The sequence below is a fragment of the Pleuronectes platessa genome, chromosome 14 (genome assembly GCF_947347685.1).
Source record: "Pleuronectes platessa chromosome 14, fPlePla1.1, whole genome shotgun sequence".
In the NCBI taxonomy this organism is placed as follows: domain Eukaryota; kingdom Metazoa; phylum Chordata; class Actinopteri; order Pleuronectiformes; family Pleuronectidae; genus Pleuronectes; species Pleuronectes platessa.
In genome coordinates, this window is record NC_070639.1 from 24,224,560 (window position 1) to 24,244,412 (window position 19,853).

A 19,853-nucleotide genomic window follows, 5' to 3' on the forward strand; every position below is an offset into this window, starting at 1 on the left:
GTGAACAGAGGTTTCATCAGAGGACAGGATGTGGCTGTTCCAACACAACTGCACATGTCACAGATGTTTCAGTCACAATGCAGCTATTCAACGTCTGGTTTTGAAACACTTAAAATTCCAAATATAAGTTTTTTCACCACAACTGATTCTTCCTATGGTGCAACAGAGCGAATATTTAAATTCCTTCCAGACACTTTCTTGGCTCTAGTTCTTTTCCTGGAAGTGAAATGAAAACGGGAGGAGGCAGAAACACACTGCATATGTATTTGGTTTTATTGAAGAAGAGAGATATGAATAGGTAGCCTGTTTTAAGGCACCTTACAAATGTACAACAAAAGCTCAACCATTTATTTATTCGGAATACAAAAATACACATCTCGGTGACTCCAAATCGTAATAAATAGTTAACCATGCATTCTAACCATAAAAAGGCACAGAAAACAGTCACTTAGTAGTCATAGAAATCATCAACTACTTTACCAAAATCATCCAGATAGTAATACAGGTGACAACTGTAACATTATATTCCAAATGTGAAAACACAATACACGTCATATCCTTTAACCTTAGGCAATAAATATGCAAATGTTGTTTATACCTACATATATATTCTTACAAATTAAAACTGTGCCATTGTAAACATAATGTAAACAAATGAAATTCACTTTTCTCCCGTGACTTTAGGAGCCGAGTCCAAGACTAAGTGTTAATCTGTCTTCTAGAGATCCTTGCATGGGGACAGGTTTTTAAAACCAGGCAGTTTGCAGCATTATTTACAGACCACTGGAGACACAGCGGGGGGGACGTCCACTCTCCGCTCCGCAGGGGAAGGTGGAGCACGACCCTGCCTGGAGCCTGGGGCCCAAAACTCTCTTTGTGTGACTGAACCCGGCCGGCAGACACTAAACACAGACACACACACACACGACCGTGATGCACTGTGGGCGCGAGGCAGCAGACAGCAGGTCCACCACACTGCTCCAATAAAGCACAAGAACACAAAGGCTTCAACTCAGGTCCAACCTGGACGCAGAGCTACTGGATCGCAGAAAGGCCGACGGTCATTTCAATGAGTGTAAATCTACTGATTAAAATAAAGGCATAGTTCTGTTCTGTCAGGGGAAACGACCTCTGACCTTTTTTGAATGAGAGGTTTCTAGTGACTGACGCCTCCTGTATCTGTGGCTGTGAGATGCAGGATGAGCTTTAATGCACACGTGATAAACATCATCTACCACTGGAGTTAGGTTTATAGGCTGAATGTCTCGATGCTACTGAATATAAAGGTTTGAACTGATTGTCTCTGTGAAATCAGCCTGTTGGACAATGAGAGGCAGGATGGACTGCCCTCTACTGGGGGGTCAGGGTCAGTGCACCACTCCTCACAAACTGATTCGCTCACATTCGGTCATTTGAGATTATCGGGGGGGAAACTTGTGCGTCTCGTTGGCTTTTAAAACTCGATATTTATCTAAAAAAAAACTATTTTATACATGAACGGAAACAGAAAGAATAAAAACCGACGTACGAGCAAGAAATGATTCTCCGAAAGAGGAAGTCAACGATGGTACGAGGTCAAATATGCCACTGCTGTAGAACACACACTAACACGTCGTGACACACATTAGAAACACACAACAGTCGTGTCTGCCCACTCGACTCATTCACCGACACAGTCCCACCGTGGTGTATCGTCCTGGAAGCACAGAGGAGCAAAACTACAAACTAGTGAACTGCTGGAAGAAACGTGGAGTCCGTTAGAAAACATCTGTCTGTGGGTCGAAGCTTTAGAATCTAATCCTCAAACCTCGAGGAGGAGAAACGGTACAAAAAAACTCTTTCAAGGGTTTTTTTCTCCTTCATGTCAGAAAGCTGCAGAGACAAGTATCAAAACAAGAGATCAAATATTGCACCATCATTAAAATACAACAGCATCATCATGTACAAGAGATTAGAACAAGATCAACTATACACACTCGTCAAGGTGTAATATACACAATCAAATGTGTAAGCTGTGGACAATGCATGCCATGTCAGCAATAATATACAAATCCATTAGACTACAACACTTACAAACATTGTTTGCATACACTGGTATACTGTATATACAGTGCGTGTATATATATATATATTTAGTTATATATATATATATGGGGACACATGTGGAAATATACCCTGTAATGCCACCAGTCTTAGAAGAAACTTACTTTAAATTAGTTGAAGTAAAAGTAGTTGAACTAGTTGCTATGCAGGCTGCTGCAGGTCAGCTGTAGTATTACTGTGTACATATACTCAAAACCAATATCTAACTCCTATTCTCATTAGTGTTAAATACTGCGTTACACTGCCGAAAGTAAAAAGGTTGAGGTGAAGAGTTAATTCTACGATATGAGGATTTTGCACTTGCATGAAGCAAGAAGTAAAAAGTGCCTTTTAAGTTTTCCTAAAAACAAACTTCCCCACAGTCGATGTGGTTTAACTTTCTGACTAATAAACTTCAAATGGAAATAAGACCTAAGATCTACTGGTCTATTAAATAACAGAGTGGAGTCATCAGACGATCACGTTTCATAGACATTCACTTCGGTTCTGATGTCCACTCACAGATATTAAATCCATATACTCAAAACCGCAACAACAGCTTTTCTCAAATAAAAAAACCAAAGTTCTCATGACGTCTACCAGTAAAGCACAGTTCACACGAAATGACCGAGGATATGGCACCGGACACAAATCATCGACACGCCATCGTCATGCAAACAGAATAAATTAACTCTAGAAAGAAGGTTTGAGTGAGACCAGAAAGATGCTTCTCAGTAGTAACAAATGGCATCGTAATACTTAAGTCATGTAAAACTTGTTCAAGTGTTATTTAGCACACGAAATAAAAACCCAAGACACTAATCATGCAGTTAAACGTCTCTAAGGTTGAGCGAGCGTAGCATGCGACAGAAACCTTCAGGCTCCGCCCCCCTCCCTGTCTGCAGCCGACATGTGACCTGAGGTCCAGCAGCGTCACACACTCGGACCTGAACTCAAACCGAACCCACACTGATGGAAGTCCTGGTTTTGCTACTGGTTAGTAATGGGAACCCAGACGGCGGGTTGCCTGTGAACAGTAATGGTTAGTTGCATACCTGGTTGTTTTGCTAGAAATGGTTATTAACTCAGAAAAATGGCTTTTTTTGTTTGTTTGTTTGTTTGTTTGTTTGTTTGCTTGTGAGGATCCACGACTTCCTGTTGCGACTTCCTTCAGCTTCCTCCATTGGCACCAGAGCACAAACAAACATGAGCGAGTTGTTCACAACGTCACAAAGAGAGAGTCACTGCAGCTCCTCTTCTTCAGCTCCTCTCCTCTTCTTCAGCTCCTCTCCTCTTCTTCAGCTCCTCTGCTCTTCTTCAGCTCCTCTCCTCTTCTTCAGTTCCTCTCCTCTTCTTCACAACTCTTCCATTGACACGAGGGGGGAGTTGGTTCCTTGCCCCCCCCCCACCAGTCGCTCCAGCTCCTGGGTTAGAGGTCCACCATGGAGACCTTGGCCAGGTCTTTAGTTCCCTGGAGAATTCTCTTCATATGACCCACTTTCGATATCCCCAGATCCTGAGGAAGAGGAGGAGGAGGAAGGAGACACGTTAAAAACACAGAGAGAAACATCCGTCTTTAAAGGAGACGTATTCTGTTCATCCTCAGGTTGGACATGTCTGTCCTCAGAGCGTCCATCGCTGCTGCTCCTCTTTTCAGCCTCTGTCCCAAACACCTGGTTTCAGGGCCTGTCTCTTTAACATGTGACTCAACGGATTTTAAGTTCTCTACAGACGCAGCAGCTGATCTCTGGTTGTTCACATCAATTAAACATGGAACAGGAGATTATATCTTAAGTGTTGTATAAAGTAAATTAAGTTTTTTTTTTTCTTTGTGTTTTGTTCATGTTGATTTTCAAAAACCTCTTATAAAGCATTTCCAACATTATAATGAAGAATTGGTTGTTTATTTCAGTGTATTTTAAACTATTAAAAAGTTTTTCTCTGAGCTGAACAAAGCTCTGGTGTTGGGGGGGGAGTCGTCATGCATCATATATATTACATGTTCCATATCACGATGATGTGGAAGTTTGATCGACTGACGAGGTGTTTCAGGAGCTTCAGTGTTCGGAGGAGAGGAACTTTACCTCAGACTTTGAACTTTTCCAGAACTTTTTACATTCAACAACCTTCATAACACACAAGAGGAAAGAAACACTGACACACACAATATGTCTCCTTGAAGATGATGAATTTGATCTAAGATAAATCTAAGATTCTATTCCAGTGTTAAAAGAGGAACATGTAATCATGTTGGTGCAGTAGTGAGTGTCTGTGTGATGAACAGGATGACTCTGATGATTCACTTTGTCTCTAGCGCCCCCTTGAGGATCACGGTTTTAAAGGAGCATCTGTTTAGGTCCTGACGCTCGTCCCCCTTCAGGATGAACTGTGAACTTCCTGTGATGGATGCTTGACCCTCATGTTTCTGTTTTATAAAGATATGAACAAAGCAGCTGAGCTTCAACTGAACTCAAAACTATTTCCATGAATCCCGGAGGAAGGATTCAGAAACAGAAGCAGAGTCCAGAGCCGTGATGAAGTGTGTGTCGTCACTGCCACAGACACACAAGGATGAACTTTGTGTTACTTCTTTGAATGAATTCTGTAGTCATTTAAAATATTTGCCGACCTCCAGCAGCTTCACTTCTCTCTGTGCTGCACTTATATAACATGTGATGGAAGTTCAATAACTCAAACTTCAAACCTGTTTGTTTTAACTTTGTCACATCACAATGTAAATAACTTTTATCTTCATTCCAGATGTTCCACTTCGTTCCGACAAGTTCAGTGGAAACTATTTGTTTTTGTGTAATCTTGCACACAAACAAACGCACAAACAAACAAACAAACAATCGGAAACAGGTATGAAAACATTCCTTCATGGGTCGAGGCAACTACTGATTAATGTGTGGATTATTTTCTTAAATATTACTTTTTTAAAACTATGTCAAAAAACTGCTCTCTGGCTGTTTATCAGTTGTGTGCAGTTCACTCAGGTGTTTGTGTGTTTGTGTTCTTCTTGTTCTTCTCTGTCTTTGTTCTTCTTCAGGTTCGGTTCAGAGTCGACACTTTGAGGATGAAGGTGGAACTCAAACGTGCTTTGAATCAGAAACAATCCAATGGACGTTTCTACCACCTCCTGTAAAGGACTGAACCCTGAGCCTGAGCCCCTCCACCTGGCCCAGCCCTGCCCCCCCCCCCCCCCCCCACACACCCCACCCCAGCCCTGGAGGCTTCCCCTCCCAGCAGATGCACAGTGTTAGTGGGTCACAGCGAGGCTCGTTCACAAAGCAACGAGCAGACAGAAGAAGCCAAGCAGAGCAGTGCAGAGGAGCGGTGGAGACGTCTGACGGGTCAGAGGCGTCAGGTGGGGACAGAGAGAAGCAGCTGATTGGAGGAGAGGGATCACAGAGGGACTGAGGAGAGTGGGACTCGTACCTTCAGGTCCCGCCGCTCCAGGTGCAGCAGCTCCGAGCCGCGGATGTCGTGGCGGATGAAGGTGTCTCTGTACTCGCCCAGGCTCAGCTGCTCCAGCCAGACGCCCACCTCCTCCGGGCCCCATCTTTCCACTGCACACACACAGACACACACACACACAGGGAGCAGAGAGAGGCTCAGAGCGCCTCGCGGGGATACACACCGTCCCGGCCCGGCCTCACACTCACACACAAACTTAGAAATGGACACAAACGGTGGTGAATCACTGAAGGAAGAGGGAGGAAGGGGGGAGAGCGTCAAAGAGGAGGTGAAGAGGGAGAGCGGTGGCGGCAGCTGGCGGAGGAGGGAGGAGGAGGGAGGAGGAGGAGGGAGGAGGATGAGAGAGGCCAAAGGTTGGTCAGAACAAGAACAGTGGCGTTCCAGGAAGATTCGGGGGGGGGGGGGGGGGCATGCACATGTATGACCCGGATCAGAGGACACAGATAGGAGGAGGTGAAGGAGGAGGAAGCCTGTGCGCTCTGCAGTCTGCCCTGAGAGGAGGAAGGATTCAAACCCACAACCCCAGATCTGAATCTGAGTCTCTAGTTCTGTTTGGTTTGTGTCTAAATGACGTGTGTTCGATTCCCGCAGGGTTCTGTCCTTGTTCTGCTCGGGACTCTGAGGCCTCGGGGCCACGATGAAGGGCGGGGGGGGAGGGGGGGTTGAGGGGGGGGGGTGTTGATGGTCGGGGTCTGACTGTGGGAGACAACACTTCCAACACACACACAACTTTGTGTTTCTACAGCAGAGGGATGGATGAATGGACTGTGATATGATGGTGGAACCCTTATGTTTACTTTGAGCATGTGTGTGTGTGTGTGTGTGTGTATGCGTGTGTGTGTGTGTGTGCGTGTGTGTGTTTTGTGTGTAAGGTTTAAGCACAGCGGTCAGTTTGATCAATGGATGAATGAAGGATGGCAGCACCTCCAGCCAAACGTCTCTTTTCCTCCATAATCTGTAAATAAAGACGGACGACACCACAGCCCCACAAAATGTGAAGCCAAAACATCTGGATGGCCCCCTGGTGGCCGGCTGCAGAACAGTTAATAAACCCTGTCTCCTCCATGTGGGCTGTTGCTGAAACACGGTCTGAAGAGCGTCTGGAACCCGACACGTGAAGATGTCGACACCCGAGACACTTTGGATTCATATTTGTAAAGTGGGAGGACATGCAGATGTGTCGTCCATCTTTATTTACAGTCGTTAAAGTTGATCACTGCCATCCTTTCACATTAAAAGCACCAACAACTCAACGTAAAGCAGCTAAACTTCGAGCGGCAGCGTGAATGATGTCCCCGGTTCGGACGGGACAGACTCCGCCCCTCGTCCAGTCTGTCGACCACTGAGGAGGAGAGTGGGCGTGGCCCTACCTGACTGAGGACTCGTCTTCTTGGCGGCCTTCTCCTTCTTGAACTTGGGGACAATGCGAAACATGCTGCTGCGATTGTTCCTCTTGCCGTAACCCAGAGAGTGGTCCTGGTACATAAGCACAGTCAACCTATAGCCTTTCATTTAGCTACTCAAGCTCTCTGGTGCCTGGAGCCACAACACACCACACACACACAACTCTATATGTGCACATAGCGTTCAGTTTGCAGTTCTATAGAAATATTAACCAAAACTCTGCAAAGGAAACATGCAATAACTACTAGAGCCTGATAAAGATCAGCTGATAAGATGTTTTCATACAGTTATCTGTGTTGTTGTATAAGTAGACTGTTGTGGTGCAGCTGGTGAACACGCCTGTGTCATGTGTGAAGCTCACCTCCTCGTCGTTCGGCTGCAGGATGTTGTAGAGCCACGGGATCTCTCCCAGTTTGGCCATTTCCAGCTCGGCGCTCTGCAGAGCACTGGACAGCAGGTCCTCCTCCGGTTGGTCCAGTTGCTGCAGCAGCGAGAAGAAACCAGCAGAGATCAGTGACGTGTATGAAAATTAAAATAAACTCATGACTATAATGATGAGTTCAGGTTTACCAGAGAGACTCGGCCCAGCAGCAGGGACTCGGTCTCGTTGTACAGAGCTTTGACGGTGCTGGCCACCTCGATGGCTGTGATCCTCGCCAGACTCTGGAGACAAGGAAACAAGGTACACTTAGTAAAACTCACAACAACACAACAACAACACAACAACAAATATATATCTCTCTCAATATTTACATCAAATTATAGTTTAAAACAGCTTCAATCCGACTCGACTGTTTGTGGTTCTGATAAATGAAACAACGTTAAAGTGAGTGTAGCATGAAAAGAAGCTAAAATGCTGCTCTAGTTATTATTACTATATTCTTCAGTTGAACCAATAGTAGAAATCCAATTAAATTACTCTAATATTTAAACTTTATATACAGCAACAGCAGTTAAAAGGCATTCAAATACAAGTTTTAATATCTTGATTATTAACAATTGTTTGTATTTTGCATTAGAATCTCTGCCTCTTATTTCCAGTTATATTGCTGCAGTGTCTTGTTGGCTGCTGTGATTGTGACACGTTGTTAAAGGATTTGTCTGTTAAACTTAAAATAATGTTATTAAATATCTATATTTTACAAATTGTAGATTTAACTTCTCATATGAACGAAAACTTTGCAACATGTGCAACTGACACCTCAGCTGTAGTGACCTCTAGTGGCCGGAAGGATTATTTATGAGACAACAATTGATTTCAAACTAAAGCTGCAGCCTCTGAAACCAGATTTGTTTCTGACTGTTTATGACGCTGAGTGATGTGAGTTGCTGACGAACCTCTGGGAACTTGGGGTGTGTCTTGTTGATGGCGTGTGACGCAGCATTCACAGCATGAGCCAGCTCCTGCTCTAGAAGCCCGTTGGTCTTTGCAGCCTCACATATCCTGAGATGAGAGAGAGAGCACGTTGAAGGATCATATCTCATATATAAACTGTGACGCTCTGCAGACCTGATGTTCTCCGCTCTGTGTGTTTACCTGGTGATGAGCTCCTCTGCCGCTCGGGCGCACATCTGCACCATGGCGGCCTCCTCCTCCGTGGCCAGGTCCACAGACTGCTGAGGGTAGAGGTGAGGCCGAAGAGGAGGCTTGTCGTACTTCAGCTTGTCCTCCCACGACTTCAGCGTGTTCTCAAACGCCTGCGGGGGGGAAAGTAAAGTATAAGTTCATCGTCTGAACTAGTTCCTGTGAAACTTTGTCTCATATTCTTTGAACTGCTTCCCCCTCGAACTCTGAGTCTCACCCGGTCTCTGGTGAGCATCTGAGCCCGGTTCTTGTGTTGGATCTTGATGACGCCGGGCGGCTGGATCCAGGCCTCCCCGTCCACCTGGATGGGAACTCCTTCATCGCCCAGGATGGTGATCTTCACGGTCCGGCACTAAGTCAGGCAGAGAAACACAGATTAGATGATGTTCTTCTTCTTCTTGTCGGAGTTAGGAGCTCTTGTTAGTGTCCCTGTAGTTCTTAGTGTGTCCTCACCTGTGCGATGCGGTGGTGTTGCAGTTTGATGACTCGGGAAACGGCCATCTGCATGCTGCCGAACACGGCCACCACCTCCAGGATCTTATCATCGAACGATGGAGCACAGAAGATCTGCAACACGTGACATTCAGGCTGAGTGTGAGATGACTGTTCACTGGATAATCAACCAACAAGCAACAACCAATATTCTGTATTTGTCTTTTTATCAACATCATTAAAAGGAAGAAAAACGAGTTTATCTTTCAGGTGAAATTCTTTGTTGGTTTAGTTGTTTTCATGACATTTGTTGACAGTGAGAAAAACACAGAATCTTCTGATGTCACTTTCACAGAGAGGATTTCTCTTCATCCGTCTCTGTCATGTTAAATTAAAATAAACGTCCTTCTAACCAGACATGTTCCAGCTCCGTTCCTCTGGAGCCTGAGTGAGATGATGTGTGTCTGTCCGACATCGACCTGAGCAGACCAGCTGCTCGTGAGAAGGTCGAAGCGTTAACGAGACGCAGAGAGAGAGAAGAGAACGAGAGTCTCACAGAGTGTGATGAGCGGCCTCGGCCACTAGGTGGAGCTCAACACACTGTTCACCAGGAAGCTCAGTAAATACTGAAACCTTTATTTATAGAATAACTTTAGATCAGGTCACAGGCGGATCTACGTGTTTACATGTGTGTGTGTGTGTGTGCGTCTGTGTGTGTGTGTGTGTGTGTGTGTGTACATGCACATGACGAGCTCCACTAACCCCCCCCCCCATGTTTCCTCCTCTCCAGCCAAACAGTTACATAACAGAGCAAATGCACAGAGTATATGTGTCCAAGGGAAACCTCTGCAGGGGCTCACTGAGGGTTGAGTGTGCGTGCATGTGTGTAAGTGTGTATGACTGTGCATGTGTGTGTGTGAGTGCAAACTGACACTCCCTCAGCTGCTCTTGTGCTCAGAGCCTTAAACAAACAAGCACAACCCCCCCCCCCCCCCCGCCTCCCCCACACCTACAGAGCAACGGGGTCAAACCAGGATGCAGCTTCGTCTTTAAAACAGACGCAGAGAGAAACATGAGACGGAGTCAGAAGGAGTCAGAAGGAGCCTGGAGAGTCTCAGTCCTCAGCCCGAGGAGGAGAACTTTCCTCTCCCCTCTGAGGAGGTGACGTGGGTCGAGGAGCGACAGAGCGTCCAGCAGGATGGAACATTACACTGAGGGAACATCTCGAGCTGTAGATGTACTCACGTCATCCTCCTTGGTGCCGCCCCAGAAGTTGGTCCCGCCTGCGTAGCTGGGAATGTTCAACACGGCGATGCCCTGAAGGCTCGGGAGGGGGATGTACTGTCCGTCACACTGAGACACAAAGGGGGGGCGTCAGGGACCGGGGGGGGGACATCACACACTGGGTCTATTTATAATATCCCCTAATAATAATAAATCCATTTCTGATTGAGTACAATCAAATTTCTGAAAGTAGGTATAAATGTTAAATACACAAATTAGTGAGGCCACTGCAGGTTTTGTTTTCTGCTTTAAATACACTAATCATCTTGTTTGCCTTATTTTTGTTATTATCATTATATAAAGTCTCAATATCCCTTTTATTTAATTACAGCAGCCTACATCAAAACATAATGATTCTGTAAAACCTGTGTAGCAGATATGTTATTATAATATCATGAAGATAAGAAAGTCCTTTATCATATTCCATGGGGAAATTAACTAATATCAGTGCATAGATGTTAAAATAGGAAAGCATGTGTAAGAGGAAAAGAAAATGGGAAAAGAAAGTTAGGAGAGAAACTATAAAGAGCTGCTGCTGCTGAAACTACAGTAACCTGAAGTATTTAAATATAATTTTTAAATGGTTTCATCTTTAATGGTCCCACAAACCCATCACAGGGTTTTCACTCCTCACGATGTGGTTTTCAGGACGTGAAACACGTCAGGACTCGACTCTCGGCTCCGGACCACACGACCACAGCCTCCGCTGGGCCGAGCCTGGTTTCTGTCTGAGCTCCTCTCACTGATCACATGTGAGGAGGATGTTCTGGAGACGCTGTGTTTCCTGAACAATCAGCTTCTGAATGTATTTGTGGTGTGAGATAGGTCGAAGGCTGCAGAACGTGTAGATGTGTGAAAAGTCTTTCTGGAGGTTTCAGAGTGGAGAGAACTAAACGACCTGGAATCTGTCCGGTCTGGTTCCTTTTTAAAACCTGGTGTGTGGTTTCCTTCCTCCTGTCTCACCTCGAGCTGGACCTTCTGCTCCAGGTTCTTGTAGGTTCTCTGCAGAAGCTCCTTGGTGCCCAGCACTCCGTACCACATCATGTTCTTGGTCCGACTCCTGCGGGGGGGGGGGGGGAGCAGAGGGTGAGTATGGAAGGCGGGTTGTGGTATTAGCTGAAAAGCTCTGACTGGAAACAGTCGGGGAGAATTCCTGGGAAGAGCGTGGGCTGAGAGGAAAGTGCAAAGTAATGGACGGGTGGTTGAACCAGGTTAGAAACCGCCCACGAGCCAGTAAGTGTTTCTCACTTAGAAAACACAATATGCATTAAAAGCAATGATTATATTTATCTGTTATGAGTCATAATGGAAGAAATCACATCAGCGTTCCTGTGTCATCTGAGCGTGAAGAAACATCTCACCTGCATTTCTCCGGATGCTCCTCTCGCTTGTTGTTGAACTCCAGTGAGATCTTCGCATCCAGGCCGATTCCGAAGTAGTTGTTCATCACACACTTCTCCATGTAGCCCTCCCTGAGTTCGACCAGAGGAAGAAGAGGAGTGAGAGGGTGAAGAGACACATGGATGAAGGAGGGATGAAGAACTGAAAGAGAAGAGGCTCTCACAGCGAATCCAGGTCGGGGTCGATGAAGGGCGTGGCGCCGAACGGGTCGATGTTCGCCAGCAGCATCTTACTGATGATGGAGCTGCCGGCGATGGAGGCAGCCAGACCGGCCCGCAAGCCTGCACACACACAGACACACACAGACACACACAGACACACACAGACACACACAGACGCACAACAAGATGTTAAGTCAAAGCATCCATGCACTAAATGTTCAATCAACAAATGACGAACAAGGACAGACTCACACTGATATTTCAACGTGTGTTTGTGGGTTTCTGTGTGTGGGTGTGTGTGTGTGTGTGTGTGTGTGTGTGTGTGTGTGTGTGTACCCGGGCAGATGATGCGTGTGTTGAGCACCGGCAGGTTCTCCTTGCTGGTGGTGAATGGCGTGATGGTGAAGGAGCTGTAGGACTGAGTGCTGCGGCTCACCCTCCTCTCCATCGGGGAACAGGGACTCTTGGCAGCTGGAGACACACAAACACACACACACACACACAACTTTATTTTACTCTTACACAAACCGTACCATCAGACACGTGCACCAGTGACCGACTGGGAGACCCACACCAACATCCCCCCAAAACATCCCAATCTCTCCAGTTCACATCCCGTCACTCCACTCTGTGTTTTCTGATTTGTGTCCAGGTCAGGGAGGAGTGAGGAGGCGACCAGAGGAAACAAGGAGAGGAAGCGAACGCAGGACTGATACCTCCTGGTCGTCCATGTGTGGAAGGAAGGAAGCAGCCTCATGATAAACAGGAAGAACTTCTGCCCCTAAGACAATAACACATCCTGCTGCTGATGCACACACACACACACACACACACACACACACACACACACTCATAAAGAGGCACACAACACATTTACACAACAACATGCATGTGCATCCAGATGAATAAAGACGAGCAGACACACGCCTGCGGCCTCAGTTTCCACAGCCACAGCAGTTTGTTACGAGCCACAGACTGAAGATGGAGACACAGAGTTCCTACTGGTGCCACTGGGAGCAGTGGGAGAGTTTCTCCACTCACTCTAATCCTCCGGTTTGTTTATGACAGGAAACATGATTTGCGTCAGCAGCCCTTTCTTTTTTCCATTAGCTGAGCGTTTGGTTCTCTGTGGTGCAGAGAGCTCAGTGACCACAAGGTGGCGCTGTTTGAATCCTGAGCAGCTTCTCATTGGATGTGTTCACTTCAGGAAGTGGAAAAATCCTTATTCCAACATTACTCTGTTGTTAAAGAAGCTTTTATCTCTTTGTAGTTTTTAATGGTTGTAAAAGGAATCTGCTTTAATAATTCATGAGCTGACGATAACATCAGCTGGTGGAAGAGTCCAACTGGCCTGACTGGACGGGGTGGGAGCTTAGTGACAGGGCCACAGGTAAAAGGTTTGCCCGGGTCAGAGGTCAGAGAGGTCAGAGAGGTCAGAGCCTTTACACAGCCACAGGGAGGACGATGCACTCACATGGCAGCGACTCCAGCTCCTTGGTGTCTTCGTCCTTCTCACTGTCCCTGTTCTCGTCCTCGCTCTCTTTCCTGAACTCCAGGGAGGACGGCAGCTCGGTGTCCTCCGTGTGGACGTTCTGCTCGTCAACCACTGAAGAAGACAAGGGATGAAGATGAGGAAGATGATGAAGATGATGAAGAGGATGAAGCAATAATTCATGTATTCATTTACACATGTGTTTGTCACAGCTGCATAATCTAACCCTCTGGTTTTATGTTCCCTCACATGTGGGGTCATACGAGTGTTTCTGTATTTTGTCTCTTTTAACAGAGAATAACAGATAAAACCTTGATGTGTGTACTTTGTGTGTACTATGTGTGTAGGACTATGTGTGTACTCTGTGTAGTACCTCTCTCCGCCTGCTCTATGATCTGCCTCACAGCTTTCTTCAGGCTGTTGGCCCGGAGCATCAGCTGCTCCCTGCTCTTGAACAGCTGGTGTTGGGAGCTGCCGCCTCGTCCTCCCTTCTCCGTCTCCTCTTCCTCCAGCTTCTCCTTCAGCTCCGTCAGGCTCTCCTCGCTGGCCTCCTCCTCCTCATCTTCCTCCTCCTCCTCCTGCTCCTCCTCCACTATAGGAGGAGTGGAGTGGGGCAGCGGAGGCAGAGCCTGGCTCTCGGAGTTGAGGGCGTGGAGGAGCGAGTCCATCTTCTCGTTCAGGATGGCACACTGGGGGGGGACAGAGGAGGAGGTTCATGTCTGCTCCTTCAGGAGAAGCCGAGGTTCAGAGTTTTATCTGAGACTTACTTTGAGGGACATGGTGTCGCACTCATCTGTGTTCTCTGTGCTCTTCTCATAAGCTTTTCCCACTTTGGCAACAAAATCCTTCACCGTTTCACACAGGATCCTGAAAAACAGGCAGAAAGAGTTATTAAGATGTTAAAGAGAAGAGGAGGGAGCTTGTATTAAGAACATGAAAACATAATTCAGCTCTGGAGCCTGAGCGATATGGATCTTTGTGTTGATTCTCAATGTACGAGTCACTTACTTGGCGGCGGAGATGACCACAGAGTGCTGCTCGGAGTTGAGGATCTTCGTGAGGTGGGCGGCTACTGAGTCTTCATAAGCAGAAATATGAAACTGGAGGGAAAAACACATTTAAAAATATATATTAAATGTATGTTTACTACAGTTATACTATGTTTTAGACTTTCTCCTGTAGTAAGCATTGAAAATATTATGTTCATAGTTTCATAATGTAGAGAGTCTGCAGGACATGTTGAATGAGTCTCTCCTGCTGCCTCCTGCTCAGGTCGGGCCTGACGCCTGCTGCTCTGATGGAGTCTCGTGATGCGTGTGAATATCTTCTCAGCTCCGGTGAGTACCTGGCAGTCGTCGGCTCCCTCGGGCGTGGTGGGGCAGCTGTGCTTGGGCGGGATCTTGATCTCGTAGGTCATGATGCTCCAGCGGTCCAGCATCTTGGTGCTGGCCCTCTCCAGCTTCTCCAGGATCTGGGGCAGCTGGGTGTCGTCGTCGCAGGACGGGCCCCAGCCCAGGACCCGGGCCAGGTCGTTCCCAGTGCCCAGCGGCAGCACCCCCAGCTGGCACTGGAACACATAGAGACACATAGAGGGGCTTTATATGGCACCAGCATTTAAAATGAGCTGTGTGTGTGTGTGTGTGTGTGTGTGTGTGTGTGTGTGTGTGTGTGTCGGTGCATGGTCGCCCATGTGTGTGTAATGAGTGCGTGTCTTTATGTAAGCTGCCAGCAGCAAAGACAAATCATCTTCTCTCTATTTCCAAATTATTCTAATCTGACAACTCCTACATTTCACTCAGTTTGAATTCAGCAGAATTGACTTTAAATTGTCTGTGTACATATTCTGCATCCCTGTGTGTTACCTGTTTGTGTAGATTGAGTTTGTCGATCTCTGACAGGACCCAGCCCACACTGCCGTCCCCCCCGCACACCAGAATCCGGAAGTTGTCAAACTTTTGGAACAGTCGCAGACTGAAACACACAAAACACACAGATGCTTGGAAGTAAGTCGCAGAGATCCCATTCCCCCGGGGACATTAAAGTGTCGTGATGTTTGTGTCTCTGGTCCTGTGGTGGTTTCCTCACCCGAGGTGCGGCCCCCCGTTGACCAGGTCAAACACTTGAGCCGGGTTGAGGAGCTGCTTGAAGCGCCGCAGGAATTTCACCCCCTGGTTGTCGCCGCTCTTTGAGTTGACGAACACCAGGAGGGGGCTGGCACAGGACGGAGGACAGGTGGCCTTCCAGAAGCCTGAGGAGACAGAAAGACATCACTGAGGGTCCAGAGTCACATCTGTCTTATTGGACTGAACTGTCCCTCTAACGCTGAGCCGTCCCCCGGCTGCAGCTCCGACCAGGAGCCGCTCGGCTGGAAGCTGGTGTGAAGCTCCTCTGTCACCATGAAACCAGCTCGTCCAGGTCTGAGTGTGAGACTGGAACACACACAGGAGCTCGACATGTCAGAGACATGTTCTGCTCCATGTGGAGCATGAACACACGGACACACTCGTCTGCGGGGGGGGGTTCTGTGAGCACAACAGAATCTACACATCCCCTCTGTGCTGACAGGGTTCCACCTGGTGTGTGTGCCACTGTTATCCCCTCTTCATCCTCCTCCTCTTCATCCTCCTCTTCCTCCTGCTCTCTAATCTCTGTCTACCCTCTTCGATTTTACCCCCCATCACTCTCTCTCTCTCTCTCTGGTTCTTGTTGTTGAAGGATGGATCGAGGGAGGGCGAGTGGAAGGAAGGAGGAGAGAGACAAAACAAAGGAGGGGAGGGGAGGAGAGGGGGGGGAGAGGGGAGGGGAGGAGAGGGGGGGGGGAGAGGGGAGGGGAGGGGAGGGGAGGGGAGGGGAGTCACGACGCTCCGGCACGTGCTACAGTCTGCTGCCTCCCTTCCCCCCCCCAGCCAATTACAACCAAACTCCCCCTCTTCCCAGCCTGCATTTGGGCAGAGGAGGCCTGGCACGTGATGAGCGAGTGAAGGGCATAGTGAGAGAGAGAGAGAGAGAGAGAGAGAGAGAGAGAGAGAGAGTGAGATAGAGAGAGAGAGAGAGAGAGAGACATGAAGGATGTTTCCTTATTCTGTTTTTTTCTCATCCTCCTTTCATCTGGATTCCCTATCCTCCCTTTCTCTGCCTCGCGCTTATCCATCAACCAATTAGCCGATGCCAGCATCTGTTTGTGTGTGTGTGTGTGTGTGTGTGTGTGTGTGTGTGTGTGTGTGTGTGAGTTTGTGTGTGCGTGTCATAGGCTTCAGCTGCAGTAATCCAATCACACACGCTTATTTGAGTCTGTCTCGCAGGTGCTGATCTCCATCTAGAATGAGTTTTAATGCGGGCTCTGGCACACACACACACACACTCTCACACATACACACACACAAGAACACACCCACACAGACACACACTGCAGAGCTCCTCTCCTGTGATGCTCATGCTCCTTCATGTTCTGATGTCGACTCCTCGCAGCACGTCAGGAGTCATGTGATCAGAATTCCTCTCACACACACACCTCTCGTCTGGAGGATCTATTTTTAGCGCTCAGAGACGTTGTGTTCACGCCGACCTGTCAGGATCTATTTTTAGACTCGTCCTTGTACGAGAAACAGACAACTTCCTGGAGCACAAACCTGTGACTCGCTGCTTCCTGGTCCACGGCTCGACCGACAGGAAGTGGAGAGAAACTATGGATCTGAGGCCGAGGTCGTTACAGGGAAACTGACAACACGGAACAACAAGGTCTCTGTGTGTGTCTGTGTGTGTGTGTGTGTGACCCTGGCGTCCTGATCAATCGTCCCCGTCCTGATGCTTGTGACCGAGCAGAAGGTCGAAGGTCAGAGACGACATCTGACCAGTGGAGTGAAATCTCCTTCCTCCACCTCTGAGGCTGAGGCTGCTCACAGGTGCTGTTTGGAATCGACCTCTGACCCCGCGAGTGAGTCAGAGTAATTGCACGGTTCATTGTGTGTGTGTGGGGGGGGGGGGGTTGCTCACCGTCGGAGTCGATGCTGTTGAGCGCTGTGGGGGGGATGATGGACACTTTGCACTGACCCAGAGGACACTTGCGAGGGTACAGGTCCATACAGGCTGTGTGCACCTGGAGGAGCCACAGCAACGTTTAGCATCATTTATAACTTTAATTCATGTTCTCGTGTTTATGCACAAATTCAAACACATCATAAATATTGATGAAAACTAAATAATATTATTAAATGATCCTGAAAATAAAGAATCTGTTAGAAAACGTCTCTTGTCAGATGGAAAGAAAGCAACAAGGCATTTCTATTTATTATAACAATTTAAATTCATTTCCTTTGAGAATATCGTTAAAAATTCATATGTATATTAATATGTGACGTACCATCGCCTTGCACCAGAGGCAGCGCCAGTCCTGCAGCCGCAGCACGCTGCCACACGTCTTATCACACACGGCACACTTGGCACTGACGGGCAGGTTCCCTTCCAGCCACTGGTGAGGCATGGCAATCTGTCGGTTGAACACACACACACACACAGACACACACAGACACACACAGTTCAAGGGAAGGGAAACTCTCCTTCTATCACCGGCCTCTGGGATCACCTCCCCCCCCGCCTCCCTCAGAGACTCGTGTGTGAAGAGGATTCAGTGACTCGTCGCTGCATCAATATTCAGAATCTAGAAGCAGGAGCTCACCCCGTCCTCGTCCTCGATGATGTCTTTCCCGATGGAGGCCAGAGTCGTCCATTTGCAGTTGTTAGTGGCTCTGACCGCGCAGCGCTTGTGGGCCTTGAATTTGCAAACTGAAAAAACACAAACACGATACATGATATGAATTCAGTGAATAGTTTGATGAGCTGCTTTATCGAAGCAGGGAGATATATAGAATTCAATAAATCCATTTAAAGATGCTCATCGTTCCTTCAATGCAACATTTCACAGATATATGAAATATGAAATATGAGATATATGTCTTCTCTACTCTGGACACTGATGCATGATTCAGAAACAGACGTCCCCTGAAAACCTCTGTGGGTCACCACCGACCTGAGCCTGAGCTGCACACAGGTTGAAAACTGTATAAAGAATTAGACAAATATACTGAGAGTTAATATTTTAGGATTAAAGCTTATTCACGTAAAAAACTGCCATCCATCCATCAGCCAATCAGGAAGAGTTACAGCCTATTTACTGTCTATTTGAACGATATATTTGACATTTAGAAAAATAATGTTATTCCTGTTCTTACACAAATTAAGACGAGAAGATCGATATTATATCTGTTTGTTAAACGTAAGGCAACAATCAGCATAAAGACGTTCTGCTCATTTGTGTAACCATTAAAAAATAAACAGTTTTTTGTGCAGTTGAATACAAACTTGTTGATATTAATAATATAATAACCACAGGACCGATGAGGGAGAAGCAGATAATCACATTCCTTCAAAATGGTTTTAAACTTTCCTCCTCTTGTGTAAATCCATCATGTTGGTCTCTGTATGCATGAGAAGCCTTTTCACTGAAACATGGTCCCACATTGGATTTTAATGAGCTTAATGCAACTTCGCTGTGAAGGAGAGATTTTAAATGAGAGAAATGTAAACACAGTGTTTCAGAGGGAGACAGGTGGACGTCTCCGTCTGTCTCCATTAGAGACACTCGGCTCAGTCATGAATAATGTCTGCAGCCTGAACTTTGCTTCCAGCCACCCCGCCCTGGCTCGTGCACACACACACACACACACACACACACACACACACACATAAACACACACACACACACAGACACACAAAGCATTGCCATTAGTCAATCTACGCAAGATATACAAATTAAGTCAGAGTCATATCCGGGAGCAACAATCGATGTTTCAATCCCGTCTCCCACTAAATGCTGTTAGCGAGCATTAGCAGAGCATTAAGAGAATTCAGAGGACATGATACCGGTGTCTGTTAATGGCCGAGCAGGATTCACCCTGAGCATTCACCAACCAGACCGAACCAGTGTGTGTGTAGACATTTGAGTGTGTGTGTGTGTGTGTGTGAGTGTGTGTCTGTGTGTGTCTGTGTGTGTGTGTGTAGCGCAGATCAATCCCCACTGTCCGTCCTGTGCAGGAAATCGAAGGGAAACTTAAGCTGCACTGATTGCTGTGAAACTGTTTGTCTGGCTGCTCTCCACGTTTAATAGAGACACTCTCCTGCTCCCTCTCTCCCTCTCTCTCTCTCTCCCTCTCTCTCTCTCCTTCTCTCCATCTCTCCCTCTCTCCCTCTCTCTCTCTCCTTCTCTCCATCTCTCCCTCTCTCCTTCTCTCCCTCCCTCACTTTCTGCTCTGTCTCTTATTTGACTCAGTCCGACTGTCGGCTCCTGTTGGATTGGGCCAAACAATCGAAGTGTAACTCAGGATACGATCATATCACAGAGATAATCCATATAGTGCAACAATAAATCATGCAGAAGAATACCCTGTATATATTTAACCAAATAAATATTGATATTTGGCCCCGGCATTGAGATAATTGCATCTCACTGATATATCGAAGTATAAATATTTACTCCTAC

General features: G+C 47.0%; 1 protein-coding gene across 1 annotated transcript in view; it reads right to left on the minus strand.

Moving 5' to 3' along the window:
- Positions 1-250: 250 nt before the first annotated feature.
- dgkh (diacylglycerol kinase, eta) overlaps positions 251-19,853 on the minus strand; it is a 41,481-nt gene continuing 21,878 nt past the window's right edge. Inside the window, exons 7-30 of the mRNA XM_053440293.1 lie at positions 17,994-18,100; positions 17,679-17,804; positions 17,312-17,414; positions 15,404-15,566; positions 15,181-15,289; positions 14,664-14,885; positions 14,327-14,418; positions 14,086-14,185; positions 13,692-14,007; positions 13,301-13,432; positions 12,163-12,297; positions 11,829-11,946; positions 11,626-11,736; positions 11,228-11,324; positions 10,226-10,333; positions 9,002-9,115; positions 8,766-8,900; positions 8,501-8,661; positions 8,302-8,407; positions 7,534-7,626; positions 7,325-7,444; positions 6,930-7,035; positions 5,521-5,651; positions 251-3,598 (exon numbers count right to left, since the gene is read on the minus strand). Of these exons, the coding sequence (XP_053296268.1) occupies positions 3,512-3,598; positions 5,521-5,651; positions 6,930-7,035; positions 7,325-7,444; positions 7,534-7,626; positions 8,302-8,407; positions 8,501-8,661; positions 8,766-8,900; positions 9,002-9,115; positions 10,226-10,333; positions 11,228-11,324; positions 11,626-11,736; positions 11,829-11,946; positions 12,163-12,297; positions 13,301-13,432; positions 13,692-14,007; positions 14,086-14,185; positions 14,327-14,418; positions 14,664-14,885; positions 15,181-15,289; positions 15,404-15,566; positions 17,312-17,414; positions 17,679-17,804; positions 17,994-18,100 (3,092 nt within the window). The 3' untranslated portion in view covers positions 251-3,511. The remainder of the gene's footprint in view (positions 3,599-5,520; positions 5,652-6,929; positions 7,036-7,324; positions 7,445-7,533; positions 7,627-8,301; positions 8,408-8,500; positions 8,662-8,765; positions 8,901-9,001; positions 9,116-10,225; positions 10,334-11,227; positions 11,325-11,625; positions 11,737-11,828; positions 11,947-12,162; positions 12,298-13,300; positions 13,433-13,691; positions 14,008-14,085; positions 14,186-14,326; positions 14,419-14,663; positions 14,886-15,180; positions 15,290-15,403; positions 15,567-17,311; positions 17,415-17,678; positions 17,805-17,993; positions 18,101-19,853) is intronic.